Source organism: Dasypus novemcinctus, chromosome 1 (genome assembly GCF_030445035.2).
Source record: "Dasypus novemcinctus isolate mDasNov1 chromosome 1, mDasNov1.1.hap2, whole genome shotgun sequence".
NCBI classification, from domain to species: Eukaryota; Metazoa; Chordata; class Mammalia; order Cingulata; family Dasypodidae; genus Dasypus; species Dasypus novemcinctus.
In genome coordinates this window covers 115,699,329-115,720,535 of record NC_080673.1, presented here as the reverse complement: position 1 = coordinate 115,720,535, position 21,207 = coordinate 115,699,329, and the positions used below count along the sequence as shown (strand labels likewise).

The 21,207-nt window shown below is 41.0% G+C and overlaps 1 protein-coding gene across 1 annotated transcript in view; it reads left to right on the top strand.

Annotated features, from left to right (window-relative positions):
- Nucleotides 1–1,771: 1,771 nt before the first annotated feature.
- The window catches only part of PKD2 (polycystin 2, transient receptor potential cation channel), a 68,646-nt gene continuing 49,210 nt past the window's right edge, over nt 1,772–21,207 (top strand). The window contains exons 1-2 of the mRNA XM_004463922.4: nt 1,772–2,448; nt 14,442–14,555. Coding sequence (XP_004463979.1) covers nt 1,839–2,448; nt 14,442–14,555 — 724 coding nt within the window. The 5' untranslated portion in view covers nt 1,772–1,838. The remainder of the gene's footprint in view (nt 2,449–14,441; nt 14,556–21,207) is intronic.

Genomic DNA, 21,207 nt, shown 5'->3' with positions numbered 1-21,207 from the left:
TGTGATGGCCACCAGTGAAAATATTTTATGAAACCCCTTCCCTCTAGAATAAACTGGTGCTTCTCAAACTTAAGAGTGCCCCAGAATCGTCTGAGAAGATTTGAAATTTCAGGCCTGAAATTCTGGAGATTCTGAGTCAATAGATTGTAGTGGGGACCAGGAATATATTATAACCGTTATCTCTCAGTAGGTAAATCTCTGGTTTATTTGTATCTCCTCTTAAGGGCAGGGGCTGCATCTTTACTCTTCTTTACATGACCACCTCCTAATCCAGTATATAGCAAAATGACTTCAGAATGAATTGCTGAATAGTGCTAGCCACGCCTGTACCCTGGTTGCAACAACCTCGCCCTGGAGAAGCTCAGTTTAGTGAAGGATGCAGATTCATAAGCACATAAAGTGCAGGATCAGGCAGTGGGTAGACATCATTACTTAAATAGGAGCAGTGCGTTGTGAGTGCTCAGGGAAACAGCAAATAACTGTGCGGCACCAGGGAAGTGGAACACATAAGAATTGGAAACCAATGCCAGAAAAGCAGATTGGGAGCAGATGATAAAAACTACTAACCCAAATTACAGAAGTTAAATTTTATCCTTTAAGCTGTTGGAAGCTCACAAAGGTACTAAGGATCATTGTGACATGAACACGTTTGCTTCCGGAATATAGTTTTGGAAGCAGTGGGGACGCTGTTGTGGAGAATGGAGATAGAATTGACAGAGACCACTATTTCGACGTGGAAAAAAACAAGACACAAGACCCTGGACTAAATCACTAGTAACGGAATGAGAAAGAGAGGTCCTATCAAGGACACATTTGTGGGGCAGAAGTAGCAGCTTTCGTGAAGATGCGGTGGAGGATGAAAAGAACTTATCGTGAAGAGGAGTAGTTTAGGATGTGAGGAGGAAAGGGATGCCGTACACCTCAACTGGGATACAGGAGATAAGACAGGTTTAAAGGACGAGGGGAAAAAACAAGAAAGATAGTCTGGGACAGGTTAAGTTTGAGACAACGTCAGAGTATCGAGTTGGATGCACTCAGTATGGAAATAAAATTCTGGACCAGGGCCCTGATGTAGGATCCTATTACTCAGAGGCCAGTGTTGGCCACTGGGGAAAATGAGATCACCCCGGGAGCATCAGCAGACAGGAATCTGAGAGACCCAAGGCCGAATCCTTGGGACCTCCAACATGTATATGGAAAGGAGCCAACCAAAGATTGAAGAAACCATCCAAAAAGCAGCAGCTGATCAGGGACAGGAGGGCCGCTGAAAGCAAAGGAAATCTGAGTTAGTGGTTTCCAAATAAGGGACGATTTCTTTGCCCCTGCTGGAGAATTCAGGCCAGTCGGATCTCGCTAGTTCACACCATCCCCCAAAGGGGTTTCTTTCTCGTTGTAAATCGAGGCAGAAGTGGTCTGCGGTTAGCGGGCACCTAAGCATTATCTCAGGATCGGGCGGCAGCGACCGCTCCAGGAGCCCTTTCCCGCAGGCGCGCAGGCGGGTCAGCGACCGGCTTCCTTCCTGAGCCCCTCCACGGAGCCGAACGTGGGCGCCTGCGCCCGGGCTCCGACTCCTCTGGAACGCGGGCCCAGGCGCGCTCGCGGCGAGCGCGGGCCGTGGGGCAGCTTCCTCGCGCCTCCCCCCGCAGCGCCGCGGCCGCTGGGCGAGGCGAGGGAAGGGGAGGCGGGCCGAGCGGGCAGGCGAGGGACGCGGGAATGCGGGGCGGTCGGGGGCGGGGAGCTGGAGGCGGCGGGCCCCGGGAAGAAAAGAACATGGCTCCTGCGGCGGGCGGCGCCGGGCGCGGCGCGGCGCAGAGGCGCGGCGGGCCCCAGTGACGGCGATGGTGAACTCCAGCCGCGTGCAGCCGCAGCAGCCAGGCGACGCGACGCGGCCGCCCGCGTCCCGAGCCGCGGGCCCGGGCCTGCGGATGGCGGGCAGCGCGGCTTTAGGCGCCGGCCTGGCCGCCGCGGGCGGCCTCCGCGAGCAGAGGGGCCTGGAGATCGAGATGGAGCGCATCCGGCAGGCGGCCGCGCGGGATCCGCCGGCCGGAGCCTCGGCCTCCCCTTCGCCGCCTCTCTCGTCCTGCTCGAGGCAGGCGTGGAGCCGGGATAACCCGGGCTTCGAGGCCGAGGAGGAGGACGACGAGGAGGAGGACGAAGAGGTGGAAGGAGAAGAAGGGGGAATGGTGGTGGAGATGGACGTGGAGTGGCGCCCGGGCAGCCGGAGGTCGGCCGCCTCCTCAGCCGTGAGCTCGGCGGGCACGGGCGGCCGGGGACTGGGGGGCTACCACGGCGCCGGGCACCCGAGCGGCAGGCGGCGCCGGCTGGAGGACCAGGGCCCGTCGTGCCCCAGCCCGGCCGGTGGCGGGGACCCCCTGCATCGCCACCTCCCCCTGGACGGGCAGCCTCCCCGAGTGGCCTGGGCCCAGAGACTGGTACGCGGGCTGCGAGGTAAGAGCCTGCAGCCGCTGATGCACAAACCAGGTCGCCGGCGCCCTCGGGTTTCGGGGAGTTCTTCCCATCCCCACTGGGTACCCCTCTATGCGTCCCAGCCTTTGAAGCGCCTTCCGCACCTCTGTTCATTATGCTTTATTTTCGGTACCCAGCGCGGAATTCCACTGCACGCAAGTTGGAGCAAATGTGTAGGATCCTTCCCTTTTTTAGAATATGTCAGCATATTCCTGAATATTTTTTTACTTCTGGAAATAAGTGAAAGAGTACATCTGGGATATTTTTTCCCTGTAGGGGAAGAAATGAGTATGACTTTTAGTGTAAGGGATGGTGGTTGCAAGTGCGTATTGGTAATGTCACGAAATCAAAACAGAAATTCTGCACATGGTCTTCCACTGATCTTGATGTTCGATTGCCCCCACCTTCCTTCCTGCAAAGGGTAACGGTACTATGTTCCCCAGGTTGTGGGAGGAGTGTTGTAGGTTGCCTTGATGAGGTGCTTTTGGTGACGCAATGCGGTGGTTGATTTGGGGAGGGGGAGCTGTTGAGATGACCACGAACAGAATAAAATAATGGCTGTGAAAAACAGCCATTTGACCGTTTCTAATTCTAGGCATTTTTCGAAAACGGTTGCAGACAAAGGGCTCCATTGTTACGAAAAAATTTGACAGCGTGTTTTAAAATAACTAAGTTGAAGTAGTTTGAAATTCCACCAAAATGGTGAAGTCACCAGATCCGGCTGATAAATGTGTCAGAATTCAGTGTCCAACTCTCCAAGAGGCAGGAGAGGAATTTTCACATTTGCCAGTGCCTAGTAAGAGGACACAGATTTTCCAATAGCAGATGGGATCCTGTTTTTGCAAAGTTTTGTCACAGGCATCCTTGGAAAATTGTTTTGTTGCTTTCACCACCCAAATTAATTTAATCTACACTTTTAGGAGTTTCCAGTCTCATTTCTCTTGAAAATTTTCTTTTCTTCCCCTCCTCTTTCTTCCCTTTCCCTTCCATTCCATTCCTGTTAGTTTTGAAAATCATGCACACAAAAATTTCCAGGTGTTATAGCAATGTGATTACGATCAGGTCACGCCTAGACTAAAATACCAATTTTACCCCTCTTTGGCAGGGTGACCTTGAACAAGTTACTTAACTTTTAAGCCCCAGTTTCTGCATCTATGAAAAGAGATAATCATCATACTTAGCCCTTGACTTGTGGGAAGAATTAAATGAGATAAGGGATGGGAAAAATAAGCAAGTGTGTGATGTGTTATGAGTGTTTTATAAATATTATAAATTAAGTCATAAATTTTAACGTATATATTTTGATAGTTTACCCATAAATATTTACAGTAATTAATTTGATTTATGGCATCGTGGGGAAACAAGATGTTTTTTGATTAATCAAGGTAAGTACATAGTTAAACACTAGTGCTTTTTTTTTGCAAGTTTTTTATTGTCTTTTTTTTAAAGATACATAGATCACACAAAACACTAATACTTTTTAAGATTCAAAACTATTAAAACAAATTATGTATTATTTTATATTTTAAATGTGTCCTTTGAAATAGTCACTGAATTGGGAGAGATTTTTTATAAAGTTAATAAATAATGATGTCACATGATCATTTTAACTTGGTTTAAGCATTTGATAACACAGTTAACCTTTGAATGAATTTAATAGTAGAATATAATGGACATATAATGCATATTTTTATATGAAATGCAAGTTTATTTCCTTTAAAGAAAAATTGCAGGAAAAACTGAATAAGCTTATAGTCTTAAAACCATATCATATTGATGGTCTAATTAGTAGGAGAGCAATTTTAGTTAAGGAAAAGTCTTAATTATGGAAAATTTTAAAATTTCATTTTATTACTGTCTCTTATGAATAAATATAGTTAAGTGGCATTTGTCACTTATTAAATAAGTGACTCTTATTAAATATTTAGCACCCACTGTGAAGATAGTACTATGCTAGGTGCTGTGAGAATACATAAACTAGAATAGCACATCACTATTTTCCTATGCTAGAAACCCAGAAAAGTAAAATAAATAACCATGGATGAGGTGTTGTTGTTGTTGTTTTTCCCTCTTGGGATATCAGTGACAAAAATGTTATATATACTGTGTGAGCAGTGCCATATGGACAGAATAGAAAGTGACTTTTGCGTCATCTAAAGGTAGGAGAGCTTACTGTGGTTTAGAGAATTCAGGAAAAGCTTCCCTGGATGGGTTCTCCCACCTTTGTGACCTTATTCAACTCACTCAAACTTCCTGGGTCTCAGTTTCTTATTTATAAAGTACAGGAGTTAGACAGGTCTCTTGTAGCGTCAACATACTCTGAGTGGTGTTTTTTGACATGAATACAAAATGGGCAATAGTCCGTTTTCATCCTTGGACTAAGTAGATGGATTTACCTTTGTGGCCAAAGTAAGGAATAACAGAGGAAATGTTTGAGGCCTGATTATGAGAGATCTTGTATCTTATCAAGGCCTTAAGAATTTATCCCTAAATATTAGGATGCTGTTTTTAAACAGCAGCAGAGCATGGTAAAAGGGCATATGTAATGTGCTGGAGAGCTTGCCAGGGAAACAGAGGCAAGAGGACTAGGTAGGAGACAGCCAGTGATGAAGTGATGAGGGCATGGACCAAAGGAAGAGAAGGGTGGCTGAGAGATTTAAAGACAGTGTCCAAACTTAAAGGTCTCCCCAACCTTGTTTATTCTTTTCTAGGCAAACTCTTTTTAATGCCAAAAGATTTTAGATCAAATTTAGTACTCTTCTTGAGTTATCAAAATGCCTGAATTTCTAAAGTCGAGTGTTTTATGGATGTATCACTTGGTTAAAATCAGTTCTTGTTTGCTGTTTTAGGCATACGCGTGGGCTCTTCCCCCACTCAACTTCCCCCAGGAGAAAAAAACCCTAAGCTTTATAGGTTAGGGCGAGCTAAGCTGCTGTAACAGATTCCCCACCCCCACCCCCACCATCAGTGCGGGAATGAACAAGGAGCGAATTTCTTGCTCAGGTAACATTTCAAGGACGGTATTCCAGGTTAACAGCGGCTCTCCCCCATGTGGTTCTTCGGGCGCAGAGCCTCCTTCCCGTGCGTGGCTCTCTCAGGACCCAGTCATTGTCTGTATGGTTGAGGCTGAACTTCCTCCTCCAAGTTTCAATGGAAAGAGAGCATGAAGGAGGCTCTCCACTGCTGTTGCCTTCAAGGCCTCATCTTGGAAATGGGCCACTTCCAGGCACATTCCACTGGCAACAATCCTAGTCACATGACCAAGGATCCTGAGAGAGATGCTGGAAAATGCGGCCTTGTGTCCAGGAGGGAGAAAGGGATTTTGGTAGACAGCTAGTAAACTCTTCTACATTAGTGGTACAGTTCAAATGAAATAGTTCTGCCCTTGTTTTTCCTTAGGTAGTCTGGACTTAACATTGAAATTGGTGCGCTGTTTGTATTTGATGAGTGACCTCCAACACAGACTTATGCACTATAGTATTTTAGCATAGCCTATTTAACTTGCATTTTTCCTGCATTCCCTTTTAATGTCTAAAGTTTTTGGAAGGGTTATTGAGACATGATAAAAAAAAAACCATACTTTCAAAAAGACTTTGAAAGACTATGGCTGGCACTGCAAAGAGACTGCAAACATTCAACCCACCACTCTTGGTTGCAGCTCAAGATAATTCATGTCTTAAAGCTTCAGACTTCAGTCTTATTAGCAACAGAGCATTATCCTTGATTAGAGGTTCTCAACCTGTGGCAATGTTGCCCAACCCCTGGGGACATTTGACAACTTCTGAAAACATTTTTTGTTGTCAACAGTCTGGGGGAGGGAGCTATGCACGAGATACCTTACTAGGTAGAGGTCAGGGATGCTGCTAAACATCCTACAACACATAGGACAGCCATCCCCAACAAAGAATTATCTGGCCCAAAATAATAAATGTGGAAGTTGAAAAACACTGCCCCAGGTTCTTAAATTGGATTGGAAATAGTAAATGATGCCCACAGGATGCCAGACATTCTATTAAACCCTTTATGTACATAGTCTTATTTATTTCTAACAACCCTATGAAATAAGAATTATTCTCATCATCGTTTAACTAATGAGGGAAATAAGGCATCTAGGGGTTCAGTGACTTGCTCAAGGTCACAATTCTTTTAAGTGTTAGAACCAGGCTTAAAATCCAGGCAGTTTGAGCCCAGATGATACTTTTACCCACTATACTATATACCAATTATGCCCAAACCTAACTTTAGCCAGTAATTTTTCACATTTTCTTAGTTTATCAACATTTATTCATTATGATATTCAGGACAAGTTATACCAACATAGTCCATGTATTCAAAGCTCTAATTGGTCTAGGAGTAGAGGAGCCCACCTTTCCCTTTATTTTTTATCATACTTTTTAGGCATTTGCATTTTGGCACCTCTCTGAAGCAAGAACTGGAGTTACGTAACAAGCAGTGCAACACAATAGTACTGGCATTATTAATTACCCATATGGTTACCTTTATGGTGATCTTTATTTCTTTATGCTGCTTTGATCCACTGTCTAGAATTCCCATTTACCACCCTATTATTTACATCTTGCATGAGTGTGATACATTTGTTACAATTCATGAAAGAACACTCTTATAATTATCTAGTTTTATAATTATCTATAATTTCAATACTGTTCAGTATTCTATAGTAATATGTTTTGTTTTAAATTTTTATTCCAGTAATATATCTACAACCTAAGATTTCCTCTTTTAACCACATTTTGAAATGTAATACTGTGCTGTTAATTACTTTCACAATGTTGTGCTGCCATTACCACCATCTTTTACCAAAACTTTACCATCACAACCTGCATAGAAACTTTGTACAACTTAAGCATTAACTTCCCATTCCCTATCCCCACCTTTTCCCCTGGTAGCCTGTGTTTTAGATAGTCAGAATCTATGAGTTGGCTTGTTCTAATTATTTTATTGCAGTGAGGTCACACTTTCATGTGTGCGTTTGAATGTCTGGCTCATTTCATACAACTTAATGTCTTCAAAGTTCATGTTGTCACATGTATCAGAATGTCCTTCCTTTTTATAGCTGAATAATATTCCATTTTATGTATATAAAACATTTTATCCATTCATTGGTTGATGAAAACTTGGGTTGCTTCCATCTTTGGCAATTGTGAATAATGCTGCTATGAAGAGTGGTATGACAATGTCTGTTCGAGTCCCTGCTTTCAGATCTTTTGGGTATAGACCTAGAAGTGAGATTGCTGGTCATTTGGTAGTTTTATACTGAACTTTCTGAGGAACTGCCAACTGTCTTCTACACCTGCCACACCATTTTACATTCCCACCAACAATGAATGAGTGTTCCTATTTCTCCACATTTTCTCCAATACTTGCAATTTTCCATTTTTTAATAGTAGTCATTCCAGTGGGTGTGAACTGGTATCTTTTGCTTTTGATTTGCATTTTCCTAATAGCTAATGACGTTGAACATCTTTTTATATGCATTTTGGCCATTTGTATATCTTTGGAGAAAAATCTATTCAAGTCTTTTGGTCATTAAAATGAGTTGTCTTTTTATTGTTGAGTTGCAGCATTTCTTTATATATTCTGGATATTAATGCTTATTGGATATGTGGCTTCCAAATATTATCTCTCATTGTGTAGGTTGTCTTTTTAGTTTCAAGGTAAAGTCTTTTGAGTCATAAAAGTTTTTTAACATTGAGGAGGTTCTATTTATCTATATTTTCTTTTATTGCTTGTGCTTTGGGTATAAAGTCTAAGAAACCATTGCCTAAGGGAAGCAGATGTGGCTCAAGTGGTTGAGCTCCTGCCTCCTACATGGGAGGTCCTGGGTTTGGTTTCTGGTGCCTCCTGGAAAAAAAACCAACTCAGGGAAGCGAGTGTCGCTCAGTGGTTGAGCACTGGTTTCCTATGTATGAGGTTCCGTGTTCAAACCTCAGGTCCCAGTACTGAAAAAAAAAAAGAAAGAAAGAAAAGAAACCATTGCCCAGAACAAGGTCCTGAAAAGGATTCCCTAGGTTTTCTTCTAGGAGTTCTGTATTTCTGTTTCTTATATTTAGGTCTGTGTTCCATTCTGAGTTCATTTTTGTATATGATATGAGGTAAGGTACCACCTTCTTTCTTTTGCACATGGACATCCAGTTTTCCCAGCACCATTTCTTGAAGAAACTATTTTTTCCCCATTGAGTGGACTTGCCACCCTTGTGTCAATTAGTTGGCCATATATATATGAGGATTGATTGCTGAATTCTCACTTTGATTCTGTATGTCTGTTCTTACATCATGCTGTTTTGATTATTGTGGCTTAATAATAAGTTTTAAGATCAGGAAATTTGAGTCTTCCAACCTCATTCTTCTTTTTCAAGATGGCTTTGGCTATTTGGGGCCCCTTATCCTTCCATACAAATTATTTTTTAAGATTTATTTGTTTATTCCCTGCCCCACCCTCCCAATTGTTTTCTGCGTCCATTCGCTGTATGTTCTTCTGTGTCTGCTTGTCTTCTCTTTAGGCGGCACTGGGAACCAATCCTGGGACATTCCAGAGTGGGAGAGAGGCACTCAATCTCTTGCACCACCTCAGCAACCTGGTCTACTACATCTCTTATTGTCTCTCCTCTGTGTCTTTTTTAGTTGCATCATCTTGCTGCACCAGCTGTCCACTCGAGCCAGCTTGCAGCGCAGGCCAGCACTCCTTTGCAGGCCAGCACTCCTATGCAGGCCAGCACTCCCCTCAAGCCAGTTCACCGTGCGGGCAGCTTGCCTTCACCAGGAGGCCCCAGGAATCAAACCCTGGACCTCCCATATGGTGGATAGAAGTCCAATCACTTGAGCCACATCTGCATCCCACCATACAAATTAGATGATTGGCTTTTCCATTTTTGCAAAGATGGCTGATTGGAATTTTGATTGGGATTGTGTTGAATGTGTTAACCACTTTGGGTAGAATTGACATCTTAACAATATTTAGTTTTCCAATCTGTAAACACTGAATGCTCTTCTATTTATTTAGGTCTTCTTCAGTTTCTTTAAGCAATGTCTTATAGTTTTTTGTGTACAAGTCCTTTACATCCTAAGTTAACTTTAATCCTAGATATTTGAATTTTTAAATTTCTATTGTAAATGGAATTTTTTCTTGGTCTCTTCTTCAGATTGTTCATTATTAGGATAGAGAAACACTACTGATTTTTGTTTGTTGATCTTATACCCCATTACTTTGCTGAATTAATTTATTAGTTCCAGTAGCTTTGTTGTGAATTTTCCATGATTTTTCTGCATGTAGAATTATGTCATCTGCAAATAGTGAAAGTTTTACTTCTTTCTTTCTAATTCGGATGACTTTCCTCTTGCCTAATTACTCCAACTAGAACTTCCAGCACAATGTTGGATAACAGTGGTAGCAGTGGGCATACTTGTCTTGTTCCATATCTTGAGGGAAAACTTTCACTCTTTCACCATTAAGTAGGATGTTAGCTGTGGGATTTTCATAGATGCCCTTTTTCATGATGAGGAAGTTTCCATCTATTCTTAGTGCATTAAATGTTTTTATCAAGGAAGGGTGCTGCATTTTGTGCATCAGTTGAGATGATCACATGGTTTTTTTCCTTTTGTTCTGTTAATGTGGTGTATTACACTGATTAATTTTCTTACGTTGCATACCTGAAATAAATAACATTTGATCATGATGTATAATTCTTTTATTGTGCTATTGGATTCAGTTTGCTTATATTTTGCTGATGATTTTTGCATCTATATTCATAAAGGATTTGGTCTGAGGTTTTCTTGTGGTATCTTTATATGGCTTTGCTATGAGGGTGATATTGGCCTCATAGAATGAGTTAGGGAGTGTTCCCTCCTCATTAGTTTTTTGGAAGACTCCCTTTATTTTCAATCTACAACTCACCCTATCACTTTTTCCATTTTCTTTTTTTTTTTAATATGCAGTGTAATTTTGAACAAATGAGATTTTGTATTTTCATTATTGTGGTGCTTTTTGGGAGGAGGGTGGTGGTGAACTTATTTAGTAACAATTCATGCGGTCAACAAACATTTATCAAGAGTCTCCTTTATTCATTTTCTTTATACATTGATGAATAATACAAGATCCCAACGCTCAAGGAGTTTAGAGTAGAGAAGGAGAAACAGGTTTATATAAATAATTGTAGCATCAGGCCCCAGGTACTGGAGGGGTCTAAAGAAGGGGACCCACACTCTTCCCCTGGAGGAGTCAGAAAAGGCTTCACAGAGGAAGCAAAACTTAAATTAAGTTTTGAATAATGAGGAAATTCGAGAAGAAAAAATAGCAGAAGCAAGATCATCCATACAAGGCTATAACCCCCTCTATGGAGTTGGTACTGTTTCCTGCAGGCATTTAGAGCTGTAGGGCTCTAAGGAGAGGACCCATTTTGTGCGATGGCATATGCCAGTCTGAAAATTATCAGGAATCCAGGAGTGAAGTAGATAGCGATGGTTGCTGAGAATAGGTTGTCTGGGAGAGGGCTGATGAAGGCTTCACAGTTCAAGGTGAGCTGAAAGGAAGCTGGATTAAAGAGACAGAAACTATCAGAATTGTGGAACCAACTTAATATGAGGGATATGAGGAGGGTTTACGCTAGGTTGAAACCCACATTTCTGCCTTGGTACCATGAACCCAAACAAGAATAGGTTTCTTAAGAAAGAAAAAGAAAGCTTCAATTTTGGACATCTAAGTTTGAGCTGTCTGTGGAATATGCGTGTGGAAATGGGTATTGGCTGCGACATATACCTTAAGAAAGAATGGGCCAAGAATTTGCGATTGGGAAGTCAATATCCTATAATGCAGCAACTGACTATTTCTATAGAAACGGATGAATAGTAGTAAAAGTCACGTCTTTCACACTTTTTAAAGGTGCACCTGTAATTACAATGAGTGTTGGTAAGGGTTGTATTCATGTTCCTAAACCAAACCCACGTATGTCTTAGCACAGAAAAGGTTTTCTTTTAGAATATAAATGCATTGCGTATTTGCTCAGGGCACTTAGGACTGATTGAAGGTCCATATGGATTGGGATCTGTATTTTGCAGATTTGGTCTTGTATCTGAAGGTAAAGCACTCCAAGTGCTTTACAGGGAATATTTCTAATTCCAAGACAACCCCACAAAGATGGTATTCTAATCCCCATTTTCAGGTGGGGAAGTGGAGGTACATCATGTTAGGCAAGGTCTCATAGCTACTAAGTAGCCGAGCCCTCCTTTGAACACAATTCTGACTCCAAAACCCAATATTAGCCCCAGGTCCCAATCAGTACATCATAGGTATTTAGTGTATTTCAGATGGGACAGGGTTACTATAAAGCAAAAGACCCTCATGGTTATATGGCCTAAAATTCCTCAGAATCTCTTTACTATGGAGACAATGTCATGTAGAAAAAGGACACCATCATTGTGGGTTTTTTTCTTTCTTTCTTTTTTTGTTTTGTTTTTAGGAGGTACCGGGGATTGAACTTAGAACCTCGTACATGGGAAGCAGGCACTCAACTACTTGAGCTACATCTGCTCCCTGTCATTTAAAAGACCATTGTCTTTTTTTTTTTTTAAGATTTTTTAATTTATTTATTTCTCTCCCCTTCCCGCCCCCCAGCCCCAGTTGTCTGTTCTCTGTGTCTATTTGCTGCGTGTTCTTTGTCCATTTCTGTTGTTGTCAGCGGCACAGGAATCTGTATTTCTTTCTGTTGCGTCATCTTGTGTCAGCTCTTCGTGTTTGCGGCGCCATTCTTGGTGTGTACTTGTACATACACACCCCGTGGGAAGGTTGGATGAAATTTTTTTAACCATAAATATTTGAGGCAGTCTGTAGAGTAATTTAGAAAAAGTGAAAATATAAAAGTACATCATAGAAAAATACAAATAAGGGGACTTGTTTGTTTTAATTTGAAATGGGCTAGAATTAAATTGCCATAGACCATGATGAGTTTAGCTTGAATAAAATTTAATTGGAGTTTGTCTTTTCTATTTATAGGCCAAGCAATACCATTTGTAAATATTAACGACTGTGGCTATTCCTTAGTACATAGTTGTTTATAAGCCTGGGGAAAGAGTAAAATCACTAAACTGCAGGAAGCAGGGCAATAGTTTCTCCTGATGGTAAAGAGACCAGGAATCTCTACTTTAGTGTATATTTTAGACCTGGCCTCAAAAGAAATACATCCAAATTAATGGCGTAGTTGTGTCCAGGATTACTGAGCCTAATCGTTGGCTCCCTTTGTGTTATTCTGAGGTGTAATTTTCCATGTCATCTAAATTTGTTATAATTCTTAATATGATAGAATTTCTGCAAACAGACGTTCTGCTCACTGCATTTCTTCTGAATGAGTAATTCCCCGACAACTACCAGATCTTGGCAGAAGCAAACCTGGTCATAAGTCATGTTCCACTTTCAGTGTGGTAAAACCTATGATGCGTAACACAGTGTCTCTGAATTCAGATGCTGATTTTCCTAAAGGAAACTTGAGAAGAAAGAGAAAAGAAAATGAAGTATTCAAATTTAGAAGTTATTATAAAACTTAAAAAACACATAAACACCAATGATGAAGTCATTTCTTCAAAGTAAAAAATCATGAACTTTTTCCCTTTTCTCTGTGTGGCTGGATGTGGCTTAGGCCATGTAAAGTTTAAAATATTGAACAAGTTAAGGTTTGTGGAATAACAGTGTGGGGCAATTTGCAGATGCCAGGTTGGTTTCCATTATCAGCCAACCTAACTGAGTGAAAGGTTCGAGAAGTTTTTCTTTTTCTTTTTTTGAAAACACTGATGGTTCTTCCAAGTAACCAGCAACGTGACTTTCCCTCACTGTTCATTAACAGGGGTTTGGCCACCACATCTGCTGGCGGAGGCCAAAGCTGCGGTAACTGGCTCTCTTCAGCAGGCTCACGGAGGGTTATGTCATCTTCCTGTAGCAAGCCCAACACTTTTTCCATCTGCTAAAATATAAAACCTGTCTGCTGCTTTTACATTTTGTCTGGAAAAAAAAAAGAACAAGAAGTTGGATGAGTTATTTCTTTTAATTTAAAGATGATAGCTTAACTGACTCTTTAAAAATCTGTTAAACTAGGCACGCATAGTATAGACTGTCACCAAATTATTGTTTCTTTTTTTTTTTTTAAAGATTTATTTTTATTTATTTAATTCCCCTCCCCTCCCCCGGTTGACTGATTTCTGTGTCTTTTTGCTGCGTGTGCGCGTGGGGCTCCCCTACGCGGGGGACACCCCTGTGTAGCACGACACTCCTTGCGCGGAAAAGCACTGCGCATGGGCCAGCTCCACACGGGTCAAGGAGGCCCGGGGCTTGAACTGCGGACCTCCCATGTGGTAGACGGTCGCCCTAACCACTGGGCCAAAGTCCGTTTCCCTATTGTTTCTTGATAGGACAAAAACAGGTACAGAGCAGAGCTTTATGCCACTGTGTTGGAAGCTTGATGGGTAGTTTCCACATTGAAATGATGCTCCAGCCAGGACTTTTTTTCACCAGGGATGCAACAGAAAGTATCAACTGTAATATAGTCACATTGTGCACCTAACTGGGTTTAGTAATAGTTTGATACTTGACCGGGGGTATCCTCCCCCAATAAGAAGAACTGATGCATGATGCACTATTATTTAATCACTATTATTAATCACCTCTTTTAGACTGCCTGCATTTCCTGTTGTCTGTAAATTTTTACATAGATATTTGCTAATGAGTTTGGAAATTGAGAAAACAATTAGATTGCATTTTGAGCTTTGGGGAGACAACGGAAGTATCTGTATTCTCAAGTAAGGGTACTCCTGCTGAAACAAACTTACTGGTTGCCTTCAGAGTGTGTTAAAAAAAAAAGTGAGGAAATTGCTCTTAAAGGTTGTATTTCTTATTTTATGTTTTAACCTTTTGCTATTCATTAGATATTTTAAATAAAATGACATTTTCCTTTTTTTTATTATTGTTTTTAAAGGTCTCTGGGGAACGAGATTCATGGAGGAAAGCAATACTAGCCGAGAGAAATACCTTAAAAGTGTTTTACGAGAACTGGTCACATACCTCCTTTTTCTCATAGTGTTATGCATCTGTAAGTAGAATATTTACTTCCACTAATGGAAAAGTTTTTAAAATATTTGACCTATCAAAGTCGTAATTAAAAGGAAGTGTCTCTTTGGATAAATTGTTTGCTTTATTAGTATGTATTAAAAAAATTGATTTGTTTTAAAAAAAAAAAAAAAGGAAGTGTCCAATGCCACCTAAAGGCCAATGCAGAATCCTCTTCTCAGCTTTGTTTTCTGTTCCAACTTAGAATTTGGCAAAGTTCTGTTCTATATGCTGAAAACATTTATTAGAGTTCAGCATTATCTGATTGACTAGTGCATTGTCAGTTGTGTCAGTTGGCTAGTGTGTTGTCCGTTGAGATGCATGTGGCAATCTCCAGACATCAAGTCAAAACTAAATAAAGGATTTTTGCATTAGATTTCTTAACAATAAAAATAGTGTCACTATTATCACATTAATTAGTGTAAAGCCTACGTGAGAATTGTTTTCAACAAAATGACTTTCCGAGTTTAACTTTTGGGAAATACAGTACTGTTGCCTAATTTTGCCTTAATTAACGCACATATTTGAAAGTCCCTGTCTTTCAGATATGGATATGTTGTGTTACTGCCTTCATTTGAATTCATAATTTCTTCCAAATCTTCAGAAATTGCAGTGCTTCATTCTGCCAGCAATGTTTGTCCAGATCCATCTCTTTCTTCCTTGAATTTAATTGACTAAGGGCTAAAAGTTTCCTTCAAAACATTTTTTTATTTCCTATATTTATAAAAATAATAAACATTTATAAGTTGAACATAAAAGATTAAGGAAAATTTTTATTTTTATTTGTAATTTTATAAATTAAATATTGATTTATTTAATATCCCCCATAGAGTATTTACTAAAATTAGTAAACTCTTGCTGAGCTTTAACAGGACATGTGTTCTTTTTACATTTATTTAAGCTAGGTTATTTAAGCTAGAAATTTATATATACATAACATATACATGCACACTCACAAAACATCCATTTTCTTGGCTTCTTCTCCAAACTAATTTTCTGAAATTCTCTGCTGTTTATTTAGGAAGGAATGTCGGTGCTTTTAAAAATGATATAACTTTTGTTTTGTTTTTGTTTTTTGTTTTAAGATTTATTTATTTATTTCTCTTCCCTTCCCCCGCCACTACCCCGGTTGTCTGTTCTCTGTGTCTATTTGCTGCGTCTTCTTTGTCCGCTTCTGTTGTTGTCAGTGGCACGGGAATCTGTGTTTCTTTTTGTTGCGTCATCTTGTTGTGTCAGCTCTCCATGTGTGCAGTGCCATTCCTGGGCAGGCTGCACTTTCTTTCGCGCTGGGCGGCTCTCCTTATGGGGCGCACTCCTTGCACTTGGTGCTCCACTACACGGGGGACACCCCTGCGTGGCACGGCACTCCTCGCGTGCATCAGCACTGCGCATGGGCCAGCTGCACACGGGTCAAGGAGGCCCGGGGTTTGAACCGCAGACCTCCCATGTGGTAGATGGATGCCCTAACCACTGGGCCAAGTGACCTGTCATGGAAAAGGCAATTCAAATAGGAACCACTCTGTGGTTTTAAGACCTGCAGAAATCTTGAGTTATGTTTACTACAAAAGAATATAAAATGCATTAACTGGAACAATGATGTAAAAAGAAATTAGAAAAACAAACATTATGTCCTCATTAAACTGTTTGCAAAAGATTTCTTCCTAAGCATTTAGAATGAGTATAGCTCTTTTAAAGATTCAAATAAGCTGTTTGAATTTCATGAGAAAACCTAGTTCCTGTAACATGAAAGAAATTTGTTCACATTAATTTACTTCAGTCCCAACTTTCACAAACCACTCTGTGAACTTTGTGGGGAAATTATACTAGACTATGTTTTTAAGTGAGCAATAGCTCATATAGAGTATTACAGACACATCACCTCTTGCCTTATAAATGCATAATAAATTCTCTAGACACCCCTCTATGTAGAGAGCAGTGACTCACTATTAAGGCTCTGAACCTCAGTAAATACAATTCATTACTGAGAAAGCAAAACAGATTTCAAAATAAGAATTGACTAAAAAGTCATTTTCTGAGGGAAGCCTATCTGATTTTTAAGTATTTTTCTATCTTCAAACTCTTTCCAAACCCACCCCATTTCCAAGATCACTCTGAAAATAAAAAGAATAAATCTGATGGCCTCACAACAACCATCGTAATTTCAATGCATTGTTTTAACTCACCTTGTCATTTCTTCATATTTCTTACTGACAACACCCACCCTCCCCCCTGGGGGCATTTAAAGTTCTCAATAATAGGAAACTTTGCTTTCTTTAGCTATAGATATAACTTGTAAATATTTTTATTTTATTTTATTTTTAAAATTTATTTATTTCTCTCCCCTTCCCCCCCTTCGGTTGTCTGCTCTCTGTGTCCACTCGCTCTGTGCTCTTCTGTTGACCACTTCTGTCCTTAGCAGCAGCACCAGGAATCTGTGTTTCTTTTTGTTGCTTCATCTTGTTGTGTCAGTTCTCCGTGTGTGTGGCGCCGTTCTTGGGCAGGCTGCACTTTCTTTCGAACTGGGTGGCTTTCCTTATGGGGTGCACTCCTTGTGCGTGGGGCTCCCCTACATGGGGAATACCCCTGTGTGGCAGGGCACTCCTTCTGCACATCAGCACTGTGCATGGGCCAGCTCCATATGGGTCAAGGAGGCCCAGGGTTTGAACCGGGGACCTACCATGTGGTAGGCAGATGCCCTATCCATTGGGCCAAGTCCCCTTCCCGCTTGTACATCTTTTTAAAAATGCGTTTAGTAAATACCCTTCAAGTCCTGCACCTCAATTTCCTGAATGACCACAAAAAGCATGGAAGCAAGTGGTGTCCCCTGGGGACTGTCTAAGACTTAACTTTTGTTCCAGCTATTTAGGTAGATCTCTTTACTCTAAGTGTGCTTTTAAAAATTAGAAATTCAACATAGAAAACAAATTCAGTTGTCAGACATGTGTTTCTAATGCAGAACAAGCCTATACTTATATAGCAAAACTCCATTTATTAAACTTAATGTTATGCAAAGTGAAAATTAAAAAAAAAAAATTCAGACCCAAATGTAAATCATTAACCTACTGTATTAGTCAGCTAAAGAGGTACTGATGCAAAGTACCAGAAATCTGTTGGCTTTTATAAAGGGTAGTTATTTGGGGTAAAAGCTTAAGGCCCTAGTGAGTCCAACTCAAGTCACCATAAAAAGTACTTCCTCACCAAAGTCTGTTGCCACATGTTGAGGCAAGATGGCGGCAACCTCTGCCTGGTCTCTCCTTCCTTCTTCCTCTTAAGGTTCTGTGGGCCCAGCTTTTTCTGACCTTAGCTGTAAGCTGGCATAGGGCTAGTCTCTCAGGGCTTCTCAGCTGCTCTTTTCTCTTCACAAGGTCAGCTATAACTATCAGGCAAATGGCTCATCTCTCCCCGGGCTCCAGAATCAAAACTGACCAAGTTCTCTCTTCTTCTGTGTCTTCTTCTGTGTGTCTTCATGTGTGAATGCCCATTTATATCAGCACTCCAAGGGGGCAGGGACTCAACCCTGAGTCACTGATGTGGATCTAATCAAAGTCCTAATCTTGATTTAATCAAGTAAGCATAAAACCTTTGAATTTAATACACTCAAAGGACATCATGCCCATAGGAACAGACCCGTTTATAAACATCGTATCTTTTTCGGAATTCATAAATAATATCAAACTGTTGCATGTATTAGACTCAAAAATTTTAAGCAAATTTTTAAGTTTCCAGTCTTCCTAAAAGAAGTACAACGTTTTTGGCTGACAGATTAATCAGTATCATAGATCTAATCTCTTATCATGAAACACAATTATTGACCTGGCAACAGAAAATCATTCTGGTAATCTACATGGCCAAGATTCTATAACTAGAATTAAAGGCATTCTTTTGGATTCTGTCCTTTAATAATTTTTAGAAAGGAAAACCATCAAGAGGCTTCTAGCTCAAGAGAAATTGCTCAAAGATTCTAGAAATGGGCTGTTTTGCAGACCTGGCAGTATTGCTCTTCAACAATTCAACAGGCCAACGAGTGAGTTTTTACTGATGAGGCTCTCACCCACTCCTTGGTTTTGTGTCAGTTTTCATAGCCTCCTCTCGCAGTGTTATACTCTTGCCTATACTCATCTCCTAGCTGGCCCCCCACATTGCCCCGGCCATACTCCCGGCCCTCCTTAATGCGTGCGTCCCAGACTTTGTGAATGATCTGTCATCCAGACATGGTCCATTTATGTACCGCATGGCACTTTCTGCATCTGCTTTTGAATAGTACTTCACAAAACCGAATCCATATGCTGTTGCTCTTTTTTCATTTTATCCAGGCCCATAGTGATTTTCTTCATGTCACCACTTGTGCTGAGTTTATAGATTTGTTCTTCAGTTGTGTAAAAGGAAAGATTTCCAACATATAGCTCTTCTTCAGTAATTTTTCTTGTTCTTCACTGTCACTCTGGAAGTGCTGGTCTTGCTACATGCTCAGCTCCAGGTAGGAGTCACTGCCCAGCGCCTCCGGGAGGCTATGGACATAGTGCAAAGAGGGAATGAGGACACTGCAATGCCAGAAACAACCAAAACTGACATTGCTTTTCCACATATTATCTAAGTTAGAAATGCTAAAAGGCTCAAATTTATCTGTTCATTAGGTTAAAAGTTGCAAAGCAAGAGATGGTATATTTTAACCTCTGCATTCTAGGCTGTTAGAGCTTAGAGTACTGAGGTCAAATTTGCTGCCTGTATAGAAATGGTACTTAAATATTAAACTGCAGTGGCCTTAAATATTAATAGGTTGATTATAATTAATGTTAAGTTTTTTCAAGCATTACACATGTACATATTTTTCCTAATGAAAAATGTAAGGATAGCCTTGTAAGTCAGTGCAAAACTCCAGTGGTCCCCAAAACTGCCTGTATAACAAAATCAACAAAGAAACCAAAAAAAAAAAGACAGTTTTCTCAGATCTACTAAATCAGAGCCTCTACAGTGTGGCCCAGGGAACTGAGTTTTATGATAAACAGATGTTTGGGAATGACTGCTCTAAGCCAGATAAGTGTACTGAAGAGCTAGAGTGTTAGGAAACATGGCTTAAGTCAATAAATTAGTGTTTTCTTGCTCTATTTTAGAATGTTTATGCCTTTTGTTCTTTTTCACACTAACTGCATTTTCCTTACATATTTTACATAAATGAAATTTTATTTCCAAAATATTGTAGCCTCTGCATAAGACAGGGCCTTGGCAGTTGTATGGTCAAGCCTCCTTTGAATGCCAAGCTCCTTCCTGCAGCATTCCTCCCAAATGGTCAGTCGTCTGGCCTCTGCTTGAGTGAGAGTTCCGGGTTCAGGGACTTACTTCTTTGAAATAGTGCATTCATTTTTCTATGGCAGTGTTAGAAAATATGGAGTTACAGAGTTTATCCTCCCATAACTTCTCCTAGTTCCACCCTATAAGCTCATCTATACCAAGTACGTTTTTCACATCTTTTCCCTTTGAGCCCATCTGAAGACAGACATCACATCTCCCCTATGTCTTCTCCAGGTTAAATCTTTCTGGTTCTTTCAGCTGTTGATCATGTGACTGTAGACATGATTTGAGTCACACATTAGCCCTCCCAGCGTCATACTCTTGCCTATACTCATCTCCTAGCTGGCCCCCCACATTGCCCCTGGCCATACTGCTGGCCCTCTTCCCCCAGTACATGCTTTGTTTTATCAGTCTCTTTAAAAGCCCAGTAGCAACCTCCCCATTGAGAAGTGGAAGAGAGAGGCCAGGAGTGTCCTCATTCCAGGTACTAGAGTAGTTCACAGGTTCTATGATAGTCTGACTCTCGGAGCTGCCTCATCACAGAAATGATTCTGTCGCCTCTTCACCAAAAAAGCAGTGTGTTTCCCAGGTGGTATTTGAGCACTTCCTGGATCCCGTCAGCCCTGCCTGTTAAATCTCATTCACTAGTATCTGCTCATTATTCTAATCTGTTGAAATTATCTTGGATCTAGTTTCACTTACCTCATACATTAGCTATTCCTCTCAGCTGCACATTATCAGCAAAGTTGATATCATTAATGTCCTTGTCTTAGTAAATTACTAAATCAAAAAAGATTGGACCAGGACTGGTTCATTCATCAAAGCTCTTTGAGCAGAATTCATGTACTTACATTATCATCCAGCCTAGACTGTGAAACAGAGTGATAGGAAAGCATTTTTATTTATTTATTTTTTTAAATTTATTTCTCTCCCCCCCCCCCCCATTGTCTGTTTTCTGTGTCCATTTGCTGCATGTTCTTGTTTTTGTCTGCTTCTGTTGTTGTCAGCCACACGGGAATCTATGTCTCTTTTTTTTTGCGTCATCTTGCTGCATCAGCTCTCAATGTGTGCGGTACCATTCCTGGGCAGGCTGCACTTTCTTTTGCACTGGGTGGCTCTCCTTATCTTGCACGTGGGGCTCTCCTACGCGGGGGACACCCCTGCGTGGCACGGCACTCCTTGCATGCATCAGCCAGCTCCACATAGGTCAAGGAGGCCCGGGGTTTGAACTGCAGACCTCCCATGTGGTAGATAGATGCCCTATCCACTGGGCCAAGTCCGCTTCCCAGGAAAGCATTTTTAAATGCTTCTCTGAATAATCACCATTCTTCTGATCTATCACCTGG